Genomic DNA, 25,122 nt, shown 5'->3' on the forward strand with positions numbered 1-25,122 from the left:
GAGAGGTTAGTCCGTGATTTCCCACTTAAGACACTTTAGCAATAAGAGGATTCGAACCTCTGACCTCTGCAATGAAAAGGAGAACGCACACCATATGTGCTGCCTGTGTGGGTTCCTTTTTTCGTGGCTCTATTCCCCCAAATAATTTTCTATTTAGTAAGGTTCCAATTTTTTCTGTTTATTGAAAGAGAAAAAGAACATAAATCTAACCACTCGTGGTGGCGGTGTAGTTGGTTAAGCACTTGTTCACTCGTGGTGGTGGTGTAGTTGGTTAAGCACTTGTTCCTTTCGCAAGAGGTTCAGTGTTCAACTCCCTACGTCGTCTGTCTTGTTAGAAAGAAACCCACGACTTATCCGACAGGTAAGAGTGGTGATAACTCTACCTACTCCGAGATTTACCTCGTTGGGCTGCCACTCTACCTGCTCCAAGGTTTACCTCGTTGGGCTGCCGGCACGAGAATTCCTTAGGTTACAAAAAAAAAAAAAAAAAACATAAATCTATTTAGTAACATTAGTTGATTTTTATATTTCCCAAATTGTGAAAAGTGATGAGAATATATATTTGAAATAGAAACAAGAAATAGAAAAAAATTAATTATTTTTTTTAGGAATAATTTCTAAGTTATTTTCTTTCTTTTTTTCCTTCTTCTCCCCGTTTTAATTGATCGATGGAGCCTCATCACTTGTGGCCCCCCGTACGTCGCTAGATGATGCCCAATCATCGGTCACCATGACCACCCTCTATTGTTGCCGGTAGTCACCAGTTGTTGCCATCCGTTGTCACCCAATGATCGGCTTGGAGAGGAAGAAGAAGAAAAGGAAAAAGAAAGATCTCAATTTTTTATTAAAAATTAAAATAATTTTACATCATAAAAATGCTTGTAAATCATACTAAATGCATATTTTATTTTTTTCTATTTAGAAATATAAATTTTGTATAGTTACCAAACGCATTATTCAATGCACTTTGTTGATCTTTCTTGAATTTTCTCTCATTTCCGTCCCAATTTTTAATTAGCGCATTAATTAAATTACACGCCGCACCCACTTTCTCCACCCGCCAAAAGAAGAGCTAAAGAAAGGTAGGTGCATCCAAACGGAATTATTCCTTCCTTCAGTCGGAAGATACTTTTCTATTTTCCTCTGTCGCCATTTTCTTTTTCATTTCTCGTATTTCCGAAATTGCGAAAAATATAAATGGCAATTGAGGGAAAACATTGCCCCATATAAAAGAAATTATTTCAATTTTTCCCTGCCTTAATGTCGTATTTATTATAAATTCCATTTTTATCATACCTAATTTCGTTTAATTATTTATTAGCAAGAAAAATAAAGACAAATTATGAAAAAAAAAACAAAAAAGGGGCCCCGTTCCACAAATGCACCGACCGGGAAGGCATCCGATTGCGTTCTCGCGTGGACTTGCAATTTCAGAGCGAGAGATCTTCTCCTTCCTTCCTTCCTCCTCCTGCCGGCCTTCGTTGCAGCGGCGAATTCTCTCCCCTCCGGCGGAGCCACCGCGCGCGGCGGAGCTCAGTTCGGATCCCCGTCCCCCCAACCCCTGCGGATCGGGCGGAGCCGTGATCCCGCCGGAAACCGTCGGCCCTAAGGAACCATGTCGTCGATGGATGGCCTGGTGCCGATAACCCGATCCTTTCTCGCCGCCTACTACGACAAGTACTCGTTCCCTCCTCTCTCCGAGGACGTCGCCGCGCTCTCCTCGCGGATCCGCTCGCTCTCCAACGACCTGCTCGGGGACGTCCCTCCGACCGAAGGTGCGCTCTCCATCTTCGTCGTTGCTTTTTTTGGGAGGATCTCGGGAGGTTGATGCTGGATCGCGTGCGTGTGTGCGTCGTTGTGATGGTTCAATGCGGTGGTGTTTTCCCGAGCTTTTAATTTGCCGTGCCGTGGACGATTTTGGACGTGTTTAACGGAACGTGGAAGTCATGCTGGTTTAGTGTGTTGTGGTTTTTTTTAGGTGAGAAATTGTTGATAGAGGAGGCAGATAGGACGCCTCCCCATAAAATTGACGAGAACATGTGGAAGAATCGAGAGCAGATGGAAGAGATTGTTTTTCTGCTCGAGAAGTCGAATTGGCCAGCGGCGGTAAGATATTCATGTGTCTAGGAGTTCGCGAGTACATATGTTTACGTAATGCCGAATGTTTTTGGCGATGTTCTTGAGTCTTGTGGGTTTTTTTTTTTGTTAAAGGGGCGGTTTTTTTCTCTTTTAATTGGTCGTTTTGCTTTCGCTTGGTGAGTGCAGCTTCAGCAGCAATTGACAACAGAGAATACCGAGTTTGCTACCATTTTCAGCCAGCTCAAAGATAAGGTTCAAGAAAGTTTGAGTTTGTTGATATCTTTTCAGGCTAGAAATTCTGAACGTGTATTTAACACAGGTTTTACTCTCATTCTCTCGCTCTCCCTCTCTTTTTATGTGTCTTGATTAATTAATGCTTTTCATTCACATAACGAACGCTAGTTCACTTTCGTCACTATTAAGCTTAAAAAAGCACCGTAATATTTGGGATTACAAGCTTTTAGCATTTAGATTTGCGGGCATAGCTTTAAATGTTCATGCATGGCGGCAATGGGTCTCACTATTACGAGCCAGTGGTAATCTATGATTGGAAATTTGCATACCTATCTGATAGATGCAGTTTCCATTTAAGTGCCACTACCCCTGATTAGCGGCTCAACTTTGGTTCATTCATCTTGTGGGATGAGTTAATGATCAATCTGTGAGAAATGAAGAATCTGAGTGTGGTAAAGAGGGTTTTATTTATATATTTATTTATTTATAAATTTGATGGAAAATTGTTGGTGTGTTATGAGAAGTTGATTCCAAGGACCTTGTTGTGATTGATGTGTAATAACTCAAGTAGCATAGGATGCTCCTAAGAACATAAAGGACTTTTAAATGAGGATTTATCCATATCTGCAGTCATGACTTACCTGCCTCAAGACTTTCGGGGGACACTTATTAGACAGCAAAGGGATCGCTCTGAGAGGAACAAGCAAGCAGAGGTTGATGCTGTAATTAATTCGGGTGGAAGTATACGAGACAGATATGCTCTGCTATGGAAACAGCAAATGGATAGGTGAGATCTTTGCTTCTCTAATTGCTGGTTGTGATGCCCTAGGCTAGTAGTGATCTTACGGTGCAACTATTAAATGACGTCTCAGGAGAAGACAGTTAGCCCAGCTTGGTTCTGCTACAGGTGTCTACAAAACCCTTGTGAAGTACTTAGTAGGGGTACCACAAGTATGTATTCCTTTTTGCTACCTCTTGCCTTGTCTGCTTTTATTTCCACCCTGCTTTTGGAACTGCACTTATGCTTTCCTGTTGTAATTCTGTTAATTATTCTCGTTATAGTTTAGTTGCCTTGTTATCTTATTGCTTAGATTGATTGCATTTAAGAAAGAGACTATAGTTTAGTGTTTCACATTTTGATGGTTTGATTTTACATGGTAATTGCTGTTTGCTTGGTCATAGTTTACCATGAATTTTCTGCCCATGTACTGTGATGGTGTGTACTGTTTTATAAGCTCTATAAATTTATTAATCTGTTCCAGAGTGGCCAAAAAATGAATGAGACTCCTAATTCCGACGGGTACATTGTCATGCCCTTTGGTATTCTAGCCAGGGTGATGGTGGTTTAGATAGGCTTGTGGACTTCTGATTTGCTAGAAAACTTATTCGGGCTGGATTTTTTACTATTGCTCATTTCGCAAGCTCTACAACCGCAATAAATTAACTCGCATTCCACCATGTGGTGTTGATTGGATAAATACTTCTAAGCATCTGCACTTCATTCATTTTCATGTCTTTTGCTAAATGTACTTATATTTTTACTTATCCTTCCCTTCCCTTTGCCAAGCTCCTTAATAATTTCCTGATGTTTCTGATACAGGTTTTACTGGACTTCATTAAGCAAATAAATGATGACGATGGGTAAGTTCCCCAAAAGTTCTCTTCTTGCTAATGTCATGTCTACTTTTATTGATCTCAACATCAGTGAGCAAGTGATCCCTGCAAATACTAAGTTCTGATTGTTTCTTTTTAATAACTGATAGGCCCATGGAAGAACAAAGACAACGATATGGACCTCCTTTGTACAGCCTCACATCACTGGTTCTGTTTATTCGCCTTTTTCTTTCACTATCTTGGGGACGCTTTGAGACTCGGAAATTGTGAGATGCCTTACCCTTTTCTAATTTGTTTTTCTTTCATCTTAGTAAACCTTTGATAAGGAAAAATTTTGTATCTAGATTCTGAGAGATGACACTTGCATTTTCTTCTTTGGCATCTATTAATGCAATTGTCATCATGATATGAGCAGAAAAGGAGATGAGTTATCTGCATTGGAGCAAGCATTGAATGTCTATACTTCCGAATTTGAGAGATTCATCAAATTTCTCAGGTACTTATTTTGTATGATGAGGATGATTGTGTTAAGAGCTGTAGATGATAAAAGGGCCCATTACTACAAAACATAGTTAAGCATGCGAAGTTCATGTTGTCATTTTTACGTTGATGATTTCCCTTTCTTTTCTTCTTATTTTTTTTTGCTGAACATTCATTTCTTTTCCATTTCTTTTGTTTCACTTTTCATGGGATAGGTGGCTAAGAACTGTTGAACATTGCTTTGAGTAATCTCTTGGTTTCTAAGGCTTCCTGGAGTATGAGAACTGTTTTATCTTTTGGGAATAGTAGTTCTGGATACCTCATAAGCCAAACTAGACTACATCTTCTAATGTTCAATATCAAACCATCCCTCACATGTTGTACCTACAACATGAAAACATGTCTTGGTATCTTAATTAATAACAGCAATTGGAGGTCAAAATGTGTCCATATTTATGTCTCTTGTAAGGTTGGTATGTTTTTAAAAAAAATTTAAGAGTATTTACCCGTGTAAGCTCCTAACTGTTTGATGTCAAAACCATTATTTTGCTTGAACGAATTTTCAGGAGAATTTTATCATGGTAAACAAATGTGTCATAGTAAGTTTTTTCTTATCTGAAAGTGTAAATGGGTTTTAACTATTACTAGCAATGCAAAACCTTTAGCTCTTGAATAGTGATGAATCTTTTCAGGCATAGATGTATCTTAAAAAAAAGTTCAAAAGGAAAAGACGCTTGAATGTGCTGAGGTAGTAATAGTGTGATAGTTACAGAGTCCCAAATTCTGAACAGGCTGCTCTCCTAGAGATCACTTAACTCCAGAACCAGAGATTTTTTTTATAGGTGTTGACAAATGTTTTGTTGCCTAGGTTTAGATAGTACTGATTAGCTAGTTATTTTGGTGTGTCTATCTCAAACAGTCAGATGGGTAGTGGAAATGATATTGGTCAATTGAAAATGTCACATTTGTATTAAATGACTGCACATTTGTGCCTTCTATTTGGAAAGGATTAACTGATAAAGTCATGGTTCAACTTTGTTATCAGAGGCTTAGTGCTGGATCCCTGAAGCTATTATAATACACAGCCTTGCAGCTGGCGGAAACTTGAAAGTTAAATTGTGTTATCAGCATTTCTCAACAAATTGACTAGGAAAACAACATTGTTTTTTTCAGAATGCACTTTCTTCATGATTTATAGATCTTATCAGCCCATCTTCGACAGAGTTTATAACACTAAGCATGCTACATCTTGCTGATCCATATAGCATTCTGCCACATCAATGCCAAATTAGCTTTATCTTGACTCGGATTCCACAGTCATTGTTACTGTCTTGGGATGCAAAGCCTTTGTCGTCCTGAAGCTACTGGCCTACTGCTGGTGCGATGGTTAAAAATTTTTAGTTGCCATTGAAGTTCTACATTAGAATTGGAGAAGCACAATAATGGGCTTGAGGGGCAGTGGGCCTCTGGAAGAGGGTTGTTGCAATTACATCTTTTGGAGGCTAGGCGATCAATTAATTGGAAGATGAGGCGCATAGTAGTCCTTTCTTGATAATTACTTTATTCAAACAAGACATTTTGTATAATCTATGATAAAACATCTTAAGCACACAAAGACTCAGCTTATGGTGTCTGCAAGATATTAAAGAAAGCAACGTGCATTTTAAGTAGCGGTATGATTAACTGAATCAGATGATATTCCAATCTTTCAGATTCTAAAGAATTGATCTTCTAAAAAGAATATGCCAAATCAGTTGCTTTTATCAGTTTGCTGATTTTGTGGTCACATGGTGAAATTTTTATGACAGCAACAAAGAGAAACTGTTTAAAGGTTCTTTGTTGTTATATATGCGTTCTTTTTCACTGTTATCTCTATTCAACATGTTTTTTTTGTATTGACTAGTATTTTTTCCTTCTTCTAGTGAAGTATTCGTGAATTCCCCCTTCTTCATATCAGCAGCGGAAGCAGGTGCCCTAGAAGCAGGGTAAATTCATTTTTATTTCGTAATTACCTTTCTGTTAGATAACTCTGATATGTCTTTTCAAGTATTTGGATATATTCTGCAGGCAAAATGATGACTATAAAGAGATAAGTATACCAGCTGGTAAAATTCATGAGGTAAATTTTTAACCTTCTTGTCAAATAACTGCATTTGAAGCAAGATATTCCTTTGTACCGAGTTATCTGTTTTGGCATCACTGGGTTGATCCTGATGCATAGCTGATGGGTTATAAGCAGTTGAATCTGCTCGTAGATTAGAGATGGATTTTTATTTGAGATAAGATTTTCAGCATCTATTAATAAACTGATATGATTGTCATATCTCTACTTATGTACAAGATATAGGGAACATTATTCTCATTGGCCAAATAGCTAGTGATTTTTAATTAAGAATTTAGACTCTGACTGCAAATGATTAAGAGGTGTTGATCCTGACAATTATAAGCTGGAAATTAATGGATTACTGTTTCTTCTAAACTTTTAAATTTGGGTAGCATGTTCTTTTATTGTTCTTTTTGTTAATGATTTATAATTTAGAATTCTATTTTTGGTCCTTTTTTTTTTAATTTCCTAATCATGGATCGTACTGAATGGGTGCCAGCCATTTGGTATAAAATATGTTATGGATCTAACTCCTACGCTAGAAACGTTTTGTTGGTTCAGAAATTTTACAGACTCCAGAGAATTTTGAGTTTCAATAACTAAACTCCCGATTGGTCCAAAGAAGAACACAGTAGACAATTTTATGTTGATGGTTGGAATCAATATTTGTATTTTTTTTTTTTTTACATTTTTACTTTTTGCGGGTTCTTCCCTAACACAAGCTAAAACAATGTCTTCTAGCTTCCTTTGCTGTGCCCTCCTAGTAAGTAAGTCCATCGTCTTGATGAGAGTTTGGATTCTGCTTGCTGCACCCTACCATCCTTGCACAAAAGTTAAGCTTTTAAAGTCCAATTGACTGGATAAGACTCTTGAGGAACTGTAGGATTGGGAGTTTGTCAGTATGTGATACTTATGGTTTGCACTTTGTCCAAGTCTAAATATATTGCATAAAACAATGGGATTGCTGTGCTTCAGTCAGTATCACAAGTCAACTGGGTTAATTGATGTCTCAAAGTATCTGGTTATGGGTCACAGACTTATCTTGTCTATTAGCAACTTTTTTTGCTCCTGCTGTAACCTCGATGATGGTGTTTTGGCTCCAAATTTCTGAAGCTTCATAATGGACTCTATGCTAGGTTTCCTTCATGGTGGATTCGTTAAACTCATACATTGCATGGGATTTTTCATTGGTACAAGGGAAGATTAACCTGGTAAGTCATGAGGCTTTCTTTCCCGGGGTTGTCGAATCTTCTATCCTGTTCTTTGGGAAATTTTTGTCATCTTAATGTAATAGGATTTTTTTTTAATTTAACAATCATCTTACATTTAAGACTATGTACTGGGTGGCCCACATCTAAGGGAGGTGGCAAGCTGTTTATGTTTGCCTTTTCCTCGTGATTTTTCATATCTTTTGCCCTTTCTTACAATCAACTGTCTGTTGACTGCAGTTGCTTGATGCAGCTGAAGGAAGAATAGAGGGATATGTTGGTTTAAGAGTTGAAGTATTAGCTCGAATAGTTCATGAATTGTTAACAGAGAAAAAAGTATTTGATTGCAGCTTCATCCTCCCTTTATAAAGCCATGATCTCTTGAGGTTATTATACTGGCTCTCAAAAATAATTCATGTGGAAACTAAGGATCTGTTTGGTAACGTGCCAAACAGTGCCTATTTTTATTCTTTTGTTTCCCAAAACAAAAAAAGAACGAAAATCCATTTGGTAATGTTTTTGTTCCGGAAATAAATTTGTTCTCAAAAATATATTTGAAATGGAATTAATAATAAAATAAAAGTTGCTTTTTTATTCCTAGGAACAATTCTAGAATCAAGCTTTCCCCCCCTTTTTTTTTCTCCTCTTTTCTTTTCTTCCTTTTCTTCCTCTAGCTGGTCGCCAGCCCCTAGCTAGGCCAAGCCTCAAAGGCTCGGGCCAACGAGGCTACCCAAGGCTGGCAAGGTCACTGGCCCTCATCTAGCCGGTTGCCAGCCATGGCCAAGGCCAAGGCCAGTGACCAGCTAGATTTTTTTTTTTTTTAAAGGAAAGAAAAAAAGAGAACAATGTAATAAAATTATTAAAAAATTAAAAGAAATTCTATGCTACAAAATTTTTTTAGGGTTGTACCTAACAAATTCTTGTTCTAGGAATAGAAATTTTGCATAGTTATCAAACATCTTCAAATGTTCGGAAACTTGTTGATGGAACAGAATTATGAAAACCCATTGCACCCTAATTGATTTGTAAACAAAATTCTCAAAGTGGAAGGCCAATTGCCCCAGTATTCTCAAACTGCCCTGAAACTTTCCTATTCATTGAGAAGTAGCTGGAGCCATATTGCTTTGGCTGGAAGCAAGATTTCTTCTACATGACATGAACATGTTCACTAACTTGTGATTTCAATTGCAGACCCAAGACTAACCAAACCAGTCTTGTTTACGGAGAGATTACCGACTACCATCTCTTTTACCCATTGCTTCCATGCCCATGGCTTGGTTAGCTTGCTCTTAAATTGAATTTGGCTCGACTGTATGGACAAGTTCTTCAAGTCACAGACTTTAGGCTTGATTTTGAGTCAGACAAACGCCTTTCTCAAATTTGGTTGTGGATTGAATTTCTTGGGCTTGAGTATTTCTTTTTCAAAATGCAATAATGGTAGTTGAAATGAGTGCCCCTCTTTTGTAGACATCAGACAGGATGTTGAATTTGGTAATTGAATTAGGAGGATCGAAATGAATGCATGGTCCAGATGGTTAGTGTTTTTGGTATGCAAGCTGGAGAATATTGCAAGAATATCTTTTGATATATGCTCTTCCATCTGACAGGACATTGGATTCAGTGTGGAGTGTATAAGTCCTTCTGGAGAAAAAACCGTGAGTTCTGTCCATGCTCAGCTACATGCTCAGCTCTGAATTATCTAGATTCTTGTCCTTTTGGACCTTTTTGTAGGCCTGCTGGCTTTGTGCTCAGTTATAGTGGATTCGGCAGCTTACTCACCTGCTTTCCCACTGATCTTTGACTGCATCTTGTTGGCTGTTTTGCAGTTGATATTACCTTACCGTCGTTATGAGTCTGACCAAGTGAGTGCTGCTTTTTTTTTTTTTGGGTTCATGTCCTCCCTAGCTTGTTTTCTATGAGAAGCAAAATAACTTTTGGCTTTTAATCGCTTTTTGGGCAGGGCAACTTTTGCACATGCATTGCTGGAAATTATAAGCTAGTCTGGGATAATTCATATTCCACATTCTTTAAGAAGGTATATGCTCTTTTCTTTTGGGGCCTTATGATGTTGCTTCGATATTTTATCGCGTTACAAATATTTTTTGAAAATAGTATGATCATTCCTTTTTCAACAAGATAATCAAAGTAGTATTAGTACACTATATTGATGATATAGAGTTTGAATTTCACAAATAGGCCCTTCGCTACAAGGTAGATTGCATTCCCCCAGTTGTGGAGCCAGTTCAGTCCATGTCTGAAGAGGAAGCGTGAGGAGGGCCTCTTTGTTAGTTTATTTGCAAATGTTTGGGACATTCTGTTTTAATCTCTGCCCCCAGAATTTTTGCTGGGATGGATATCTTACCCGGCTGTCCTTCTCATTGAGAAGGTGACCCTAGTGCTAAATTGCTCGAATTTGTAACTTTTTTGTATATACTCCACGAAACGATGTAATCAATTCTCCTTCATGATTATTGAAAGATGATTAGCCCGTTCAGTCATGGACGTGGTTTTCTCACTGTTTGGAAGGGAAATTGCTCTATTGGATAAACAGCGAATGTATAAATTGGGTAAGTTCGGGAAAACAGTAATGCCTTTGGAAGAGAAGGGCCATGCTGGAACCTCAGATTCTGCTGTTTGAGGCGACCAGTGGAGGAAAAAAGGAAGGAATGAGATGAGAGATGGCCCGCTTGGAGTTTGGTCGAGGGGAGGATAGTCCTATCGACCAATATGAATTTCGAGAACCGAGTTTCTGTGCATTCGAGCTCTCTGGTTAAATCCTTCTCTTCCACTACATCCCGAAGATCTGGGATAGCGAGCTCTCTGGCTAAATCCTTTCTTCCTTTCTTCCACTATCTCTCGAAGATCTAGGATAATAAACCCGTGAATTTGATCTTGAACAGTGCTCTTACCTCATAAAGTGATCGCATGAGAGGGATCATTTGAGCTGTATCTGAATCGTGTACCCGTCGGATTTCTTAGGACCAAATGCCTAACCTGAGAAGTAAATATCATGCTACCGAAGTCGCACCCGATAGGAGAGCTGATTTAAGTAGTACGCTTCTTTTCCTTATTTTCCTCCCGGGTAGTTAACATACGTTGTGCTAGGTGATAAAAAGTAAGAGCAACTTGTTTTAGGTATCAGTATGTACAGGCTTTTGCTTCATTTTCTTCAACAACATATACTGTAGATTTTTTATAATGGACAGTAACCATCACAATATCTGTATCAGTGACTTTTTAAGTACAGGTGTAAAGTGGTCTCCTCAGCCAGTAATCACCGGCTAGTCATTTGGGGCATGAATTTATCCATTTTGAAGCCCAAATACTTGTGTAAACGGCCGTATTTTTTAATGCTCGACCTCCACTTCAGTTAATAAATGTTGCCCGTGCAATGCAGTCGGCAAACTTAACACGGTCGGATAAAAACCTACATGAACTATTCTTTTTACTCCTTCCTCGAAAGATGACAACGAGTGATGCGGCCATGCCTAACCTTTAAATATACAGCTATTATGACCCAACAAAAAAGCTACCCGCCATAGGAAAGCTATTGAAAAATCAGGCAAGTATTAAAAAAGATATTTTCCGTGTGTCCTATAAGTCAAGAAAAATCATATGCCCGCTTAGCGGCATCCAGAGTGTTGGACAGAAGCATGGCTATTGTCATGGGACCCACTCCTCCAGGTACAGGGGTTAAAGCACTGGCCACCTGCACAGCTTCCTCATAGCAAACATCACCCAGAAGACGGTATCCATGCTCGTGGTTTGGATCCTGTCCCACGGTCCATAATGATATTACAGATTTGTCATAAATATTGCAAATGGAAAGGAGTGCCTTATGCGTCGACTGCAACAAGTGCATGCATATCAAGGACATCTGCCGACCATCGTTATAGTGATATAATAAACACTGCACTATATGCCAGAATTCTCACCTCGATTGGATGAGTTCCAACATCAATAACCACAGCTCCCGGTTTAAGCCAACTGCCACGGACCAAATTTGGTACTCCAGCGGCCGTGACCACAATGTCAGCTTCCCGAGTGATCTCTTCAGGGTTTTTTGTGAAAGCGTGCACAACAGTCACGGTTGCATGGTGCCTCTGCCAGATAATGCCAGGAAGTAAACATCTATGATCTGGTAGAAGATAAAAAATATGTGCGATCAACCTTTTTGTGAAAAAAACATCTTAATACCTGCAACAGCAAGAATGTGGGCAACCCAACAATGTTGCTTCTCCCAATAACCACGGCTTTTCTCCCCATGATCTCAATACCAGATCTTATCAATAACTCAATGCAACCTTTTGGAGTGCAGGGGATGAACAGAGGCTCCCTTCCTCTCATTGCAAGATTGCCCATATTAAGGGGGTGGAAGCCATCAACATCTTTTTCTAGGCTTAGAACATTCAAAATCCTCTCCTCATTCAAATGCTGCCATAGGGAATTTATACTGCATCAGCAAGCTAATACTGTACATACTGCATCATGTTCGTAGTAGAGTTGACAGGATTGGGTAAATTGCCATTATCTTTTCTCTGTAAAACCTTACTGAACAAGAGCATTCACTCAAGAATTGTGTCCAAAATGCACTTTGATGGTACAAAAAAAAAAAAAAAAAAAAAAAAAAAAAAAACCATGAACACAAGGACATACGTCTAGTAGATTTTTTGTCTCAGACGACACACTATGGAGCATTTCCTGATGCGGTAAAAGCAAAATTTAAAAGCCATGTACATTTGTCCATATTATAAGGAATGATACAGCATTTGCTTGCTTAACTTTTGTCAAGCATGTGCATTGCCAAGTAACAGATCTGGTTTCAGAAGAATTTCTTTCAAATGGGGCATCTGACCCTACAGCAATACCCCAAGAATGGACTGCAAAGTGATGGGTATTTTAAAAAGAAGCAAGGGACTAGGGAATCTAAGGACCACAAAGCCAGTATATTTTTCAGTCACGAGAGATGGCCAATTTATGTGCTATCATAATTGCACAGAACGGAGTGAATGTCTAAAGGCTTATTGCATTTTTACGTGTCCCTATGTGCCCTAATTTCAATAATTATAGTCCTGTCTACTATTCATGTTTGTGAAAATAACCTTCAGTTAGGACATCTAATATAGCTGTTTTAAATGACACTGTCTTAACACGTAGGAAGATTGAGTCAGAAACACAACAGAATAGAAGAACTATTTTTACCAAAGAGAATAATATAGCGACTAAAGTGGATAGATCGAAGTTCAGGAAGTCATGTACATATAATCCCAAGTACAAGGACCTGTACATGTTCTCCCCCGCCCCCCTCCCTACCTCATGAAAATAAAAAAAAAGAGATACGTACAGAGAGCAGCTTTGAGTAGTTACATTTGGTAGAGGCAGCTGCACGAGAATACCATGAATTGATGGATCATTTTCAAAACTTAACAAAGCCTTGAGAACGTCATCTTCGGAACAATCGTTAGGCAGCTCTGCTAGTACAGACTTGATTCCGGCTTCTTCACAAGCTGTCATCTTGTTTCTAACATAAGTTTGAGAATCCTTTCTCTGTCCCACCATAATTACAGCCAAGCCTGGAATCCTATCAATAGAGTCCTTCATCCTTCGAACTTCACTCGCTATTCTTGACCTGATTCCCTCAGCAATCAACTTGCCATCGATCATTGCAGCTGTCTGCCCATTGGCTGTGATGAATACCCAATATATTCAATGCTGGTTCTTAGAGTAAAAATCAATCTCAAGACATGAGACGAATCGGTTCTTAAATTATCTTGGCCATACAATTCATAAAGTAAGGTTGACACACCTATCTTTATTTCTTTCTTTCTTAATCTTTTTGAGTCACCAAAACTTACCTCATTGATCAAACCATCACAAGACAAGTGACAAAAAGATTCGTGCACAACTTCTTGTACATATTTCCGGAAGTGAGTAAATGAAGAACACATATAGACTGTACCCATACAAAAATTGTTTATTCATTTGCATTATCTTTCTATAGGGAAGAACACATAAAGACTGATGCTGCATATTACAGCCACTACTCCTTTTCATCAATTATAATACTCATGCTCACTTTGATAATAATTCAGGTTTGAAGCTATACGTATGGAATGCTTCCATGCATGTCACAGAAAACCATATTCCTAGCAAGCGAATAGAATTGACGTAAAACACCAGAAAAATAGCACTTTTTCCAAAGGGGCCATCTCTTGACATAGAAAAGGATTTCAATTCAGTGAATGTTTTTGGATCACCAGAGAGAAAGAGAGGAAAACAAAGCCGATTACATATTTACTCAAATGAACTTCTTACAAGAGCACGAAAGATGTTCTGTATATAGTGTAGAGAGGACACGACTAGATCATTTAATATCTACCTATTAACTAATGGCTGACATCCCAACACTATTACATATGCTTCAACAATTTTAAATATTTGTGTAATTCAAGTTCACAGAAAGAATCTTATAAAAAAGTATGCTAGGAAGGAATTGACTACAAAATTAAAATCTGAGTGCCCAAAAGGCTGATGTTCTGACAGGAAGCGATTTAAGTCTACACAGTGAATCAGAAATCTAACTAATTTAACTTTTCAACTAGTGTAAATGCCTAGCTGAGGGAATATATGAGTAATATTATAGGGAAGTTCATGCGACACTCCAGTCATCACTATAGCGAATTATGTTTTGCACCTATTGCTAATCAATAAATACACGAAAGAATTCTCTACTAGCGAAAAAGTTGCGTTTTGCCATCTATTACATTGTCATATGATTGTGTGTAGTTTCATTGTATGAACAAACCTATTATGCAATATCAATGTTGTGAAAAACAATGGCACTTTGAAACTAGAAAAGTAGTAGTTTACCATTGAGCTAGAACAATTCAAAACTTCAGTCAAGCCAAAACAACACACACAGAGCTAAACAAGGTGGGCTGCGTTCGATTCATCTTCAATTAACCCTCAAAATTCCCCCTCCCCATATTAATTAGACAGAGTATGCGCGTGGGAACAAGAAGTGTAATGGGCTGGTGGCCTGCACAGCGGGGCAATCTGACCACGAATATGAACACCGTGTGAAAGCAAGCCTCAATGTTAAATTCCAAAAAGCCACTCAATACCCAAAGAACCGACGCAAAAAGAGATGGTACATTGGTTTCCATGGGAACAAAACATAACGGGAAAAAAATTTGAAGTGCTGCAAACAGGATATGAGAAGCAGTGCCAGTAATCATACTTATTACAAAAGGCATAAGAAAGACAAATTGCATCAAAAGATTCACAGAGACCCATCAACTCACCCACACAGAACCAACACAAGATATACGGAAAGCTGCTTACTTTGATGGTAATTGAGTGGCGGACCAGAATGGCCGAAATTGGGAGCCCACACGTCGGGGAGATCAAGCGAAACAAGCGGCGGCGACATGATGATCCGGGAGCCACGTTTACCCTCCGCGACGGAATGCACCGCCCGCGGCCGCGCAGGTGCCGCCGGCCCGATCGACTCTCTCAACCTCCGACTCAAAACCCTCATCAGCACCACCATTTTCCCTTTCCCCTCCACCGGTTCTCCGCAACGAGGCGGCCGCCGGCGCCGGCGCCGGTGCGCGACGCAAGCTGAAGTCTTTTTCACGACCGAGCCGACGCAACGACGCCGCCCGCGATCGTCCCGCCGCCTCGGGCCGCGACGGAAGCAGCTGCAGCTGTGCTCCTACGATTCGACGACATCATGCGCATCGCCATTTCACGACGAGACGGACGCCGGACCGCCGTCCATCGCCCGATTGCCGAGTCTGTCGAAGGATATTCTTCCCTTCCGATTCCCGTCGTCGCTGCTCGGTTTGATGGCGGAGGATTTCTGGGTCGGGCGAACATCGCGTCTTGGACTTCCTCCACGGGCCTTTTCTTGGGTTGGGCCCGTTATGGGCCGAGCGACAGAGTGGGCTGAGGAGCCCATTGGGTTCTGTTTCGGATGCATTTTCTCCACTTGGGTCTGCGACATGACTTGCCTAAACCGGAGGTGATCCATGGGTAGGACCGAGTACCGTACCGTACCGGACCGGACCCGACTCGACTTTCGTGATCAATTAAGCATCGGATGGTGTGGTGTCGGTGGTTAGGCTTTGGGAAAATAATTGCTAGGGATTAGTGGATTAAATTAGGGGTGTTCCCGGTTCAATTAGAGAACCGGATTTGACAGGCCAGTGCTGGACTGTTCTTGAGGAGATCGGTCTAGTTTCTAGTTCCATATACGGAGCCGGACCAACAGATCGACTAAAATTTCTAATATCCTTTTATGTTTTTCTTAAACAAACCCTAATTGTTAAAAATTATTAATTTTTCTTTTAATGTTGGGAAACTCCCACTTGTAAAGAATAGAAGAATTCGCCTGATTTGAGATCTCACTGAGTGGATCAATTCTTGATTCTAAGTTCTAAAGTGGGAACCAACTTGGCCTAGAACCAATCCCTCCTAAATTAAATACTTTTGCTAGGTCTCAATGGTGTACTTTCCTCTTATATAGGATTCTGTCGATTGGATCCTTATTTTTAGCTGAATCCTCTTCCCCATTATTGATCTTGATTAGTCCCCACTTATCATGAGTCTCGTTTTCTTTCGGGATCGACTTATTTTTCTAGATCATCCATTGAAACACCCACTTAGGGTGTATGGTAATATTTCTATTCCGATAAATAATTTATGTTCATAAATAATTATTTCTATTTGTATTATTGGATAAATTTTGTAACAAAAGAACGCATTTGGTAACTGCACAAAATTTCTATTTGCAGAATAGGAACGCGTTTGTTTGATAGGACTCAAGTTTTTTTTGTAACTTAAAATTTCTTTTATTTTTAAAATAATTTTATTATATTTTTATCTTTCCTTTTTTTCTTCCTCTTCCTCTAGTTAGTTATTGGCCTTGGTCATGGCCAATTGGCGATCGACCAAATGGAAGCTTGGGAGGTGGCTAGTCTCGGGGGAGCCTCATCGCCCCCAACGAGGTCAGCCTATGCCTCGCCGTGGATGGGTGATGCTCAACCTTGCCTTGGTTGGGCAAGGCCCCTCCCCCAACCATCGTGAGGTCGGCCTCACTTGACCAAGCGACGCAAATCTCGTTTGGCTAGTCATTGAACATTGCCAAAACCGACGATAGCTAGGAGAAGAAGAGGAAGAAAAGAAAAAAAGAAAAAAATGATTTGGTTTGAACTCTTGAGTTGTTTTCCAATTAAAGAAGCAATGTTTATATATTTTTTAATTCTATTTCAAATCTATTCCCAATAATAAAAATATACATAAATGAATTTTTATTTTGGGAAAAAAATAAAAAATCAGAAAAATATAAGCGTCATGAAAGGCACATTTATCGTGCCAAATTTGGCTTAGACGCCATGATAATTTGCAACTATCCCATGGTATCTGAAGTACGTCGTATTTTATACCCCGTCCTTTTTCCTTAAAATAGACCATTCCCTCACAAATCCTCGAGTCAAATCCTGCTTTTCTCAGACTCGAAAAGATCTGCCCCCTTCCCCAGTTCCTTTCCCGCTCCTATTCACCAATTATTCCCACTAAAGTCACAACAAACGATTGAAGCAAAACATCAAGTCACCTCCAATACGAAAGACAATCAATGATAAAAATCCACAACTCCAGATTCGCCCGTCGCTCGCTAGAATCCGAGCGATGGCGAAACATGAGATCTCAGTGGCGATCCCTGTTCTCCGCTCACGTTCCTCGTGGAAGCAGGCAAGGAGTCGAGGACAGGGCGCGACCGAACTGGCCATGCATGTTCCGCGAACTATAGCAGTTGGAAACACTCGGATCGGGAGGCAAGTCACATGAAAAAAGGGCATGAAATGAAACAGGAACTGGGCAAGTTTTCTAGCGTTCGGGAGAGAAGATAATCACTCGCAAACGATAATATGTAATTGATAGGAAAAGGACAAGAACCGGTCATATAGACTATACCAATCATTCAAGCTTTTCTCCTCGTAGCCCAACAATGGCATCCAAATAATTATTTTCCACAGGGAAAAGTGAGTGCTTGCTCTTTGCTATAGGTCAAGAAAGTATTTCCTCCAATGTCTCCTCGCTTTTTCTCCCCCTCTTAGTGAGGACATCCGAATAGGAGTGATTTCCCCCACATGGATCGTGCTAAAGAAAAAGGCCGTGCATTATTAGGGACGAGCACTTAAGATTTTTCGATTGATATGGTCTTATTTGCCATGATGATCTGTCCAAAAGTTCAGTCTAACTGTGAAATTCGACAAACCTAATCTTATATATTGAAATTACGTTCACATTAGTGGGCACGGTTGCTTGGGGAGATGATCATTTTAATAAACTCACGTCTATTGCGAGAGAAGTTAATGATATACCGTAGGCAACTTTTTTCACCAAATCTCTCTTTTGCAATTAGATTGTAAGGAATTTGAAGGAGGCACATTTATTGGAACAATATTCAAGTGACTCTAAATAGGCTTGTTATCCAGAAAAACCCTTTTGTAAGTTATTTTGATCGCAGCAAATGAGCATTTATTTTTACATCAGTGAAGTGAATTCGTGAATTATCGGGGACCAAATTGAATAAAGAAAATGTAAAACAACATTGCATGTGTCGGATCCTTTTTGCATGAATGAGGATAGATTTCTTCTTTTTCCCCCCGCCCCCCTCACAAACACATGTGATGTTATTACCACCATAAATGTTCATGCACTTATATTGTTCGAGAAAAGTCTTGAAACAAGTGGGAATTGAAGTGAAGTCATGTCGAGAGAGATGGGAACAAAACCAGCCAACAACGTCATCATGCTTGAGAAAGTAGTTGCTTTATTTGATGGGGACAAGGAAAATCTCCTTTTACACTAGTCATGGTTAATTTTCTATTTGATATATGAGAGGGGAAAAATAATCATGCCATTGGAATTTTGACATTTATTTTATAAGCAACATTTTCTTTATCCAATGACCCAGGAAGACAATTGACCTTAAAAATTGACACTTTTCATGTTTCCTTAAAAAAATTGGAATTTATATATAAATTTTCTACGTTTACAAAAGAATTTTAAACGACCCGCATGTTAAAATTCATGTATTTTAAAGTTTCGGGTATTCAACTTTATATAGAAAATCAGAACTAAAATGTCATGATAAGAAAACAAAACAAAACAAAACTAGAAATGACAAATAGAAAATGTGAGGAAGCTAGACACTTCGAGGAGAGGGCCAATTCTCCTCATGCTCTGCTTAATATTGTTAACGTTACGTGAGGAAAAACACACTGACATTGCATTGTAAATTTGTATAAAAAAAAGTTTAATGAAAGTATTTTCGTGTGTTCGACTGGAAAGTAAATACTAAAGAGTTGTGAGAATAAATTGGGTTAATGGAGTCTTTTAATGTTATTTTATGCAGTTTCATATTGTTCAAACGTATCAAAAATTAGTCACTACATTAGAATTTCATTTATAATAATAAAAATTAAATTCATCAAATGTCCCAAGTCCCAAGTCCCAAGTTCTTACTTGCATAAACCATAATAATCATAACGAGATATAGATCTAATCATTTAATGCAAAAGGTAATCAAAAGAATGGTCAATAGAGTCGTACGCAAATAATTTCTAGAAATAGTGAAATAGAAAAAATAAAATAAAATATGGCCATATCATTCCTTGGCGTGGCCATTCAATATGAGATTCACTTAGCCAACCCTTTGAATTGTTGGGGGATGGAATGCGTATACGTATGTATGTATATACGATGTAGGTATGTATGTATTTATAAAACCAAGTTGTGTATTTATAAAACCAAGTTGAACGGGTGATTTATAGAAACGGAAGTTATCTATGTGATTAGGGGTAATCCATAACCGTTATATATCAGCTTATTTAAAGCAAGTTGAATAATTGATTTATAGGAATAAAAGTTCAAAAAATGTGGTTGGTACTAATCGATTTTAGAGTGGGCCGGTTTCAAGCGTAGAACTAAAAGTGACCCATTTTGTGCTTTGGCTAAATTTATATAACAAAACATACAAGTCACGTTATTTCACTACATAAATATTTTATCGGTCTAGTGGTTATATTGTTATTTGTTCAGGTTGAAGATGAAGAATATAGATTACCGGTTCAACCGGGGGATCGGACGAGTTGAATCGGCTCTCGGATAGAATCGGTGACTCAAGAGTTGGAATAAAAAACTGAACCAATCTGAGGTTGGCTCGCGAAATCAAAAACCGAGTCGGTCCTCCTTAAACCGGTCTCGATCAACTCGGTCCAATTGCCAGATTGAATCAGACATGGGTCTCACGCTAACATGTGACCATGACCGATGAGTGACGTGCAAAGAGTAAGAATCCAAAATATCATTGTTGATGAGAAAAGACAAAGGGGAGTGCACTTAAAGGAAAAGGAACATTTCAACAATTTTAGCATTTTCGGATTGTGTATACATTGTACATAGTACATAAAATAAAAATAAAAAGCAAACTTTTCTTTTGAGGCCAAACAATTTGACAAAATATTTTAGAACGATATTTTATATATCGTGTTGTTATTTTATCATACTTAGATAAATATCTCTTCTGATGCTCTATTCAATTTTTCTTGCTTTTTTTTATTTTGTGAACCGGATAGGTCTCCAATTCTAAAGTTTTTTTTATATATATTTTCGCACCTATCAATAATTGAATTGACAACATTATCACTTAACCGACATATATTTTTGTATTGAAGTGGTGCAACTTTTAAATATTTTCATAAATAATTCGATTTTTACCCATGACATAAAATAGGTCGGTTCCGACTTTAGATCAAGAACCAACCCATTCCGAAACGGATCCAACATTCTGTATTGGCCAAGGCCTGTTTGTTAAACGAAGGAAACCTCCATTTTGCATAGCCTCTTGTCTACTTTTTTACCTGCAGAATGAAACGCGCCACTACACTTACGGAATCACTGGTTACACGGACAACACGCTTGGTCACGAGGGGAATTTGCAGGGGCTTCAGAAAAGTCAAGCACTCAACGTTCGCCGGACTTGAATTTGCATATCCAACTGAAACGTACTAAATCGAATGTATTTTTTGACCTTTTCCTATTTCAGATTGAAAAATTACGAAAGACCCATTTTTTATACCTCCAGAAAAGAAAAGAAGAACAAAAAGCATTTGAATTTCCTCCCTTTTATTCGAAAAGAGGATAGAAGAGAAGGATTGGGAACGTGAAGATGGAGATGGAGACAAGAAAAGAGGGACCATGACATCCGTAGACGATGGGAGATAGAGAGAGAGAGAGGCCGCGCACCCCTGAGGTGAGCCAGACCATTGAAAAGTAATGTCAATCGCCAACGAGCCCCGACCTGTCTGAAAGCAACTCGTGCTGGTCCAAACACTCCAGGCCATAATCATTCTTGGCTTCGGACATCGCGCCCCTCACGTGTTTCAGCCAAGTACAGTCTCCACCCCAACCTTCCGAAAAGGCCCCCCCCCCCCAGCTTTTCCCATGGTTATCGTTTCCAACCCCAGCTTATTTACTCCCGTTCAATTTCCACCTAACTAGATACTTTTCCAAATTGGAGCGGCATAGCGCATTTACCTTCTACTGAGGGTGATCGGTTCTCGAGCAATCCGGTTCTTGCGCGGGAACTGGAATTAGTTCCCAGCTTTTAGAAATGAAAACCGGGCTTATCGATGCGATCCAATTCTTAAAAGAGCCAATGAAACAAGTGATGTGCATAGTTTTTATTAACTTACTCGTCGTTAGTGTTTAAGACGAAATTAAAGATGTTTTTGATGATTAAGACATTTTTACAATTAGTGAGTTACACATAACATGATAGGTCTCATAAAGATTTTTTCAATTTGTGGTAAAATTTGGTTAGAACGAGCAAGTATTATTGTATTGTGATTTGTTCTTGTTGTCTTACTCACACGTGAGCGAAATGGGATTTGTGTGACTTGTGCACGAGTGAAGCCCAAAATGAGAGATAAAATTGGGGGCTCTTTAAATAGATTTTTAAGATATAAAAAAATTTAAAAAATCAGTCCAGATTGATGGTTCTATACCTTAAATCAAAACCATTATCAAAATTCATCGGATATGGAATTAGGAATAGGACTAGTGTCCTTGAAAACCGTCTAGAATCGGCTGATTTAGTCCAATCCAATAGTTCCTTTTGTTCATTCCTACCATTAACTAATTTTTATATGATAAAACATCATAAATTAGTACCGTTGACTTGGAAAAATTTCAATTTCATATCTACCTTCCATCAGAAGCTTGAGACTTGACGTGGATGATGGATTTGAATCAAGAGTATCGATCCAAGATTTTTTATAGGATGAAAATTAGTTTGGGATGAATATATGCCGTTTGATTTTTTACTAGATGAATCTAATTTGAGACTAGCATGAGTCTATCGGTTTAAATATTTCAATGGTATCGATTTTGGGAAAAAAAAAGGAGAGAGAGGGAAAAAGAAAAAAAAAAGAGAGAAGGACAAAAGTCATTACAGAGCCCACATTATCATTGAACTGCTCGAAGCCCCTATAATTTCTCGTCACTGTTAGATTAATAATGGAAATAGTATAAAATTCAAAAAATCTTTTACTGACATTTTATTTTTTCGCCTCGTGGGGCGTGCTGCTTTTGGGTTCAGTATCTTGTCCGATCTCGGCAAGCCTGCAAGATGCAGAGCGGAGGAAAAGAAGCCATTGATTATTGTCCAAGGAGTCAAACAAGGGGCTAGAAAAGCTTGCCCCCTATTGAAAAGGTAGAGGGCAAAAAAAATTTGAAAAATTTTTAAAGAAAGGGGAAAATTGGGGAGGAGGAAAAAGTAGGTGATGATGATGCAGTTGAATGCAAAATGTCAAACGCTAGGTTGCATTTTTTCATGGGGAATTGAGGTTTCTCTCTTTCATTTTTATTTCGGGCTTGTTTTATTCTATTCAATTCAATTTCAATTTCTCATTTTTTACAGCTCCTCCTCCTCCTCGACCCAGATTCGAGCTTGTTCCTCGTTCGTGTCCTTTAGTTCGCAGATCGAACTTGTCGTGTTAGGTGGCGCACGACGCTTTTGCATTCGGTCGTGTAATGCGGAGGCTGCTTTTGTTCTGGACCCGGCCTGTCTCAGCTCCTTCCCCCTTGGTGCCTATTTATTTCTGCCCTTTCTGTAGCGAAGGACTTGAAAAAAGGGCATCTTTTTCTGGGTCTTTGAGAGGCGTGAAAAGTCAAAAAGGGTCAAAAAAGAGAGAAGGAGTCCATCCTCATTTATGATGGGCTAACCCCCCCTTACTTTCCTCCTAGGTCAAAAAAATTCATTAATTGCTTGAATTTTGACCACATATATTTTTTGGAAAGAGCTTTCAGCCCTTTTCTCTCCCCGATCAAACAAGCGATGTGGGCATACCGTGTTTAGATATATATAAATACACTCTCTTGTTACAAAAATGGAGAGGAGGAAAGTAATGGATTTCTTTGGAGATTATCTTCATTGACATTTTTTTTTTTTGTTTAAGCAGAACATTGATATGGTGAAAAATCAAGCACAATTTGGCCATCTTAGCTTGGAGCGATCCTATCTAGAATATAATGCGAAATGGTTAGATGGACTCGGAGTAAGTATAAAAGACTTTTTGGTCAGTGAAATTCACATGGATTCTATTTTATTGAGTAGTATTAGGATGTTTAGGAAAGCAAATGTCGAATCCATATAAGTTAATGTGAGGCGAATCATCTTGGCTAATGCTGACCATCATGGGAAACTATATTGTTAGACAAAATACTACACCAATGGTCATCAAACCACAAATTTTTTTCTTTCAATTCGCATGGAAAAACATAAACGGGACAAAAGGGTTTCCCACAATCTGCCAACAGTTTGAGATCGAAAGAAAGTCGCCTTCATTCCAACCTCATTACAACTGGGTCACGAAGAGACAAAACTCTCGATCGTGGAACTGAATACACAACAAAAAACTACATTCACTTTCCCTGCTATCTCGAGATGAACTCCCGAGTCCCCCCAACATGACTCGAGCAGGGACTTTCGACATCGTTGAAGCTGTCACGGCCTGCACAACCCTTTTCGTCCAGATTATTTAGCGATGACGTTAATCGCCCATGCCCGTGATCACAGGCCAGAATGTCACATTGTCTTCATAATGTATAGGCCTACGATATAGGAATGTCCAAGCTCCTCGCGACTATCGATGCGGCGAACAACAACGCATCGTAAGCGCTGTAAGTCTCGGAACCACAAGCATGAAGTACGTTCCTTTTGCATGTAGTTTATTCGGAAATTCTATTAAAAAATTCGATCATTAGCCTTTTCGCATGTGTGGAAATGTGCCACCCCTAGGCCTAGATATGGAAAGGGTTTCCTGCCGTTTAAGTCAAATGCATATAAATTTTAGATTAATGGTACCAAGGTAATGCACGTGATTTACGCATTGTGCCACTCGAGGAGACGTAATTATTCGTGCAATTTACATTATCTATAATAGAATATTTGCTATAATTCAGTCAATTATAATTAGTTCTCGATGCATGACAATTGATCGCGAAAAAGTATAGTACTTTTAAGGAGGGGAAGGAGAAAGGGGGCGGGAGAGACGGAGGACCATTGCCACACTTTTCTATCCCTATGCTATCGTAGTTGACTCTGGATAGACTTTTCGAGCAATGATCGCTTCAAAAGGGTTCGCGATCTTTGCCTCTGAATATCGCCAAGCTATGATTTGTTCCATAGTAATTAAAGCTATCATCAATTAGAGAATGCCGTGGAGTTTTCGAGGAAATCAGGACATGTACTTCAATAATTGCGACTTTTGGCCACAATGTCGAGTAATGCATCCCGATAATCCGATTCTATACCAATCTCAAAGCCCATATAATTTTTTCCAAGAGGAACTTACATTTTGGTTAACTCGTGTTATAAAAGAAATCCTGATTTAGGAAAAAAGATGTAAATTCAATTCAGTGCGAGTGCTCTTCTTAAATCACATCTCTAATGAAAAAGAAAAATATTATTAAAATTCTGAAACCATTTCACCTAACTAGTCCGAAACTTTATGAAGTCGATAACAACAAACATATTTTTTGAAAAAAAAAGGAAAAGTACTTCTATCTTTAGCTAGCTGGCAATGAACACAATAATGTGATCAAATTAGACATCCTCAATGCTTGGGCCGACTTCACTGCACATCAAGCATTGTCTATTAGAATAATAAAAAGCTAAAGTCAAGTACCCGAATATTAATTTTTTCTTTTGAAATGACGCTATATGCTAGGAATGACTTAAACACATTGATTTAGAAAGTGATGGCACATACTCCTCTCAACTAATGCCCAAGACCACTCGTTATTTCTGGTGCCCCCCACAAACCAATA

At 38.8% G+C, this 25,122-nt stretch overlaps 2 protein-coding genes across 2 annotated transcripts; one reads left to right on the forward strand and one right to left on the reverse strand.

Annotated features, from left to right (window-relative positions):
• Positions 1-1,389: 1,389 nt before the first annotated feature.
• LOC104425150 lies at positions 1,390-10,239 on the forward strand. Its single transcript, XM_010037747.3, has 15 exons — positions 1,390-1,775; positions 1,979-2,106; positions 2,266-2,398; positions 2,944-3,100; positions 3,186-3,264; positions 3,914-3,954; positions 4,077-4,193; positions 4,343-4,423; positions 6,330-6,392; positions 6,475-6,526; positions 7,648-7,722; positions 9,327-9,374; positions 9,546-9,581; positions 9,680-9,754; positions 9,916-10,239. Exons 1-15 carry the CDS (start codon positions 1,616-1,618, stop codon positions 9,988-9,990), a joined length of 1,320 nt encoding a protein of 439 aa, XP_010036049.2. The 5' UTR covers positions 1,390-1,615; the 3' UTR covers positions 9,991-10,239.
• Positions 10,240-11,133: 894 nt separating this feature from the next.
• On the reverse strand, positions 11,134-15,573 carry LOC104425151 (bifunctional protein FolD 1, mitochondrial). Its single transcript, XM_010037749.3, has 5 exons — positions 15,064-15,573; positions 13,087-13,403; positions 11,917-12,153; positions 11,655-11,822; positions 11,134-11,491 (listed from the first exon to the last, which is right to left on the reverse strand). Exons 1-5 carry the CDS (start codon positions 15,269-15,271, stop codon positions 11,321-11,323), a joined length of 1,101 nt encoding a protein of 366 aa, XP_010036051.1. The 5' UTR covers positions 15,272-15,573; the 3' UTR covers positions 11,134-11,320.
• Between the last annotated feature and the right edge of the window lie 9,549 nt (positions 15,574-25,122).

The sequence above is a fragment of the Eucalyptus grandis genome, chromosome 11 (assembly GCF_016545825.1).
Source record: "Eucalyptus grandis isolate ANBG69807.140 chromosome 11, ASM1654582v1, whole genome shotgun sequence".
NCBI lineage: Eukaryota > Viridiplantae > Streptophyta > Magnoliopsida > Myrtales > Myrtaceae > Eucalyptus > Eucalyptus grandis.

Coding starts and splice junctions, on each gene's coding strand:
- LOC104425151 (XM_010037749.3), bottom strand. CDS start 15,271: ATGGTGGTGCTGATGAGGGTTTTGAGTCGGAGGTTGAGAGAGTCGATC. Junction 13,404..15,063: donor GCCACTCAATTACCATCAAA/GTAAGCAGCTTT, acceptor TATTCATCACAG/CCAATGGGCAGACAGCTGCA. Junction 11,823..11,916: donor CCACATTCTTGCTGTTGCAG/GTATTAAGATGT, acceptor ATTATCTGGCAG/AGGCACCATGCAACCGTGAC.
- LOC104425150 (XM_010037747.3), top strand. CDS start 1,616: ATGTCGTCGATGGATGGCCTGGTGCCGATAACCCGATCCTTTCTCGCC. Junction 1,776..1,978: donor GGACGTCCCTCCGACCGAAG/GTGCGCTCTCCA, acceptor GGTTTTTTTTAG/GTGAGAAATTGTTGATAGAG. Junction 9,755..9,915: donor ATTCCACATTCTTTAAGAAG/GTATATGCTCTT, acceptor TTTCACAAATAG/GCCCTTCGCTACAAGGTAGA.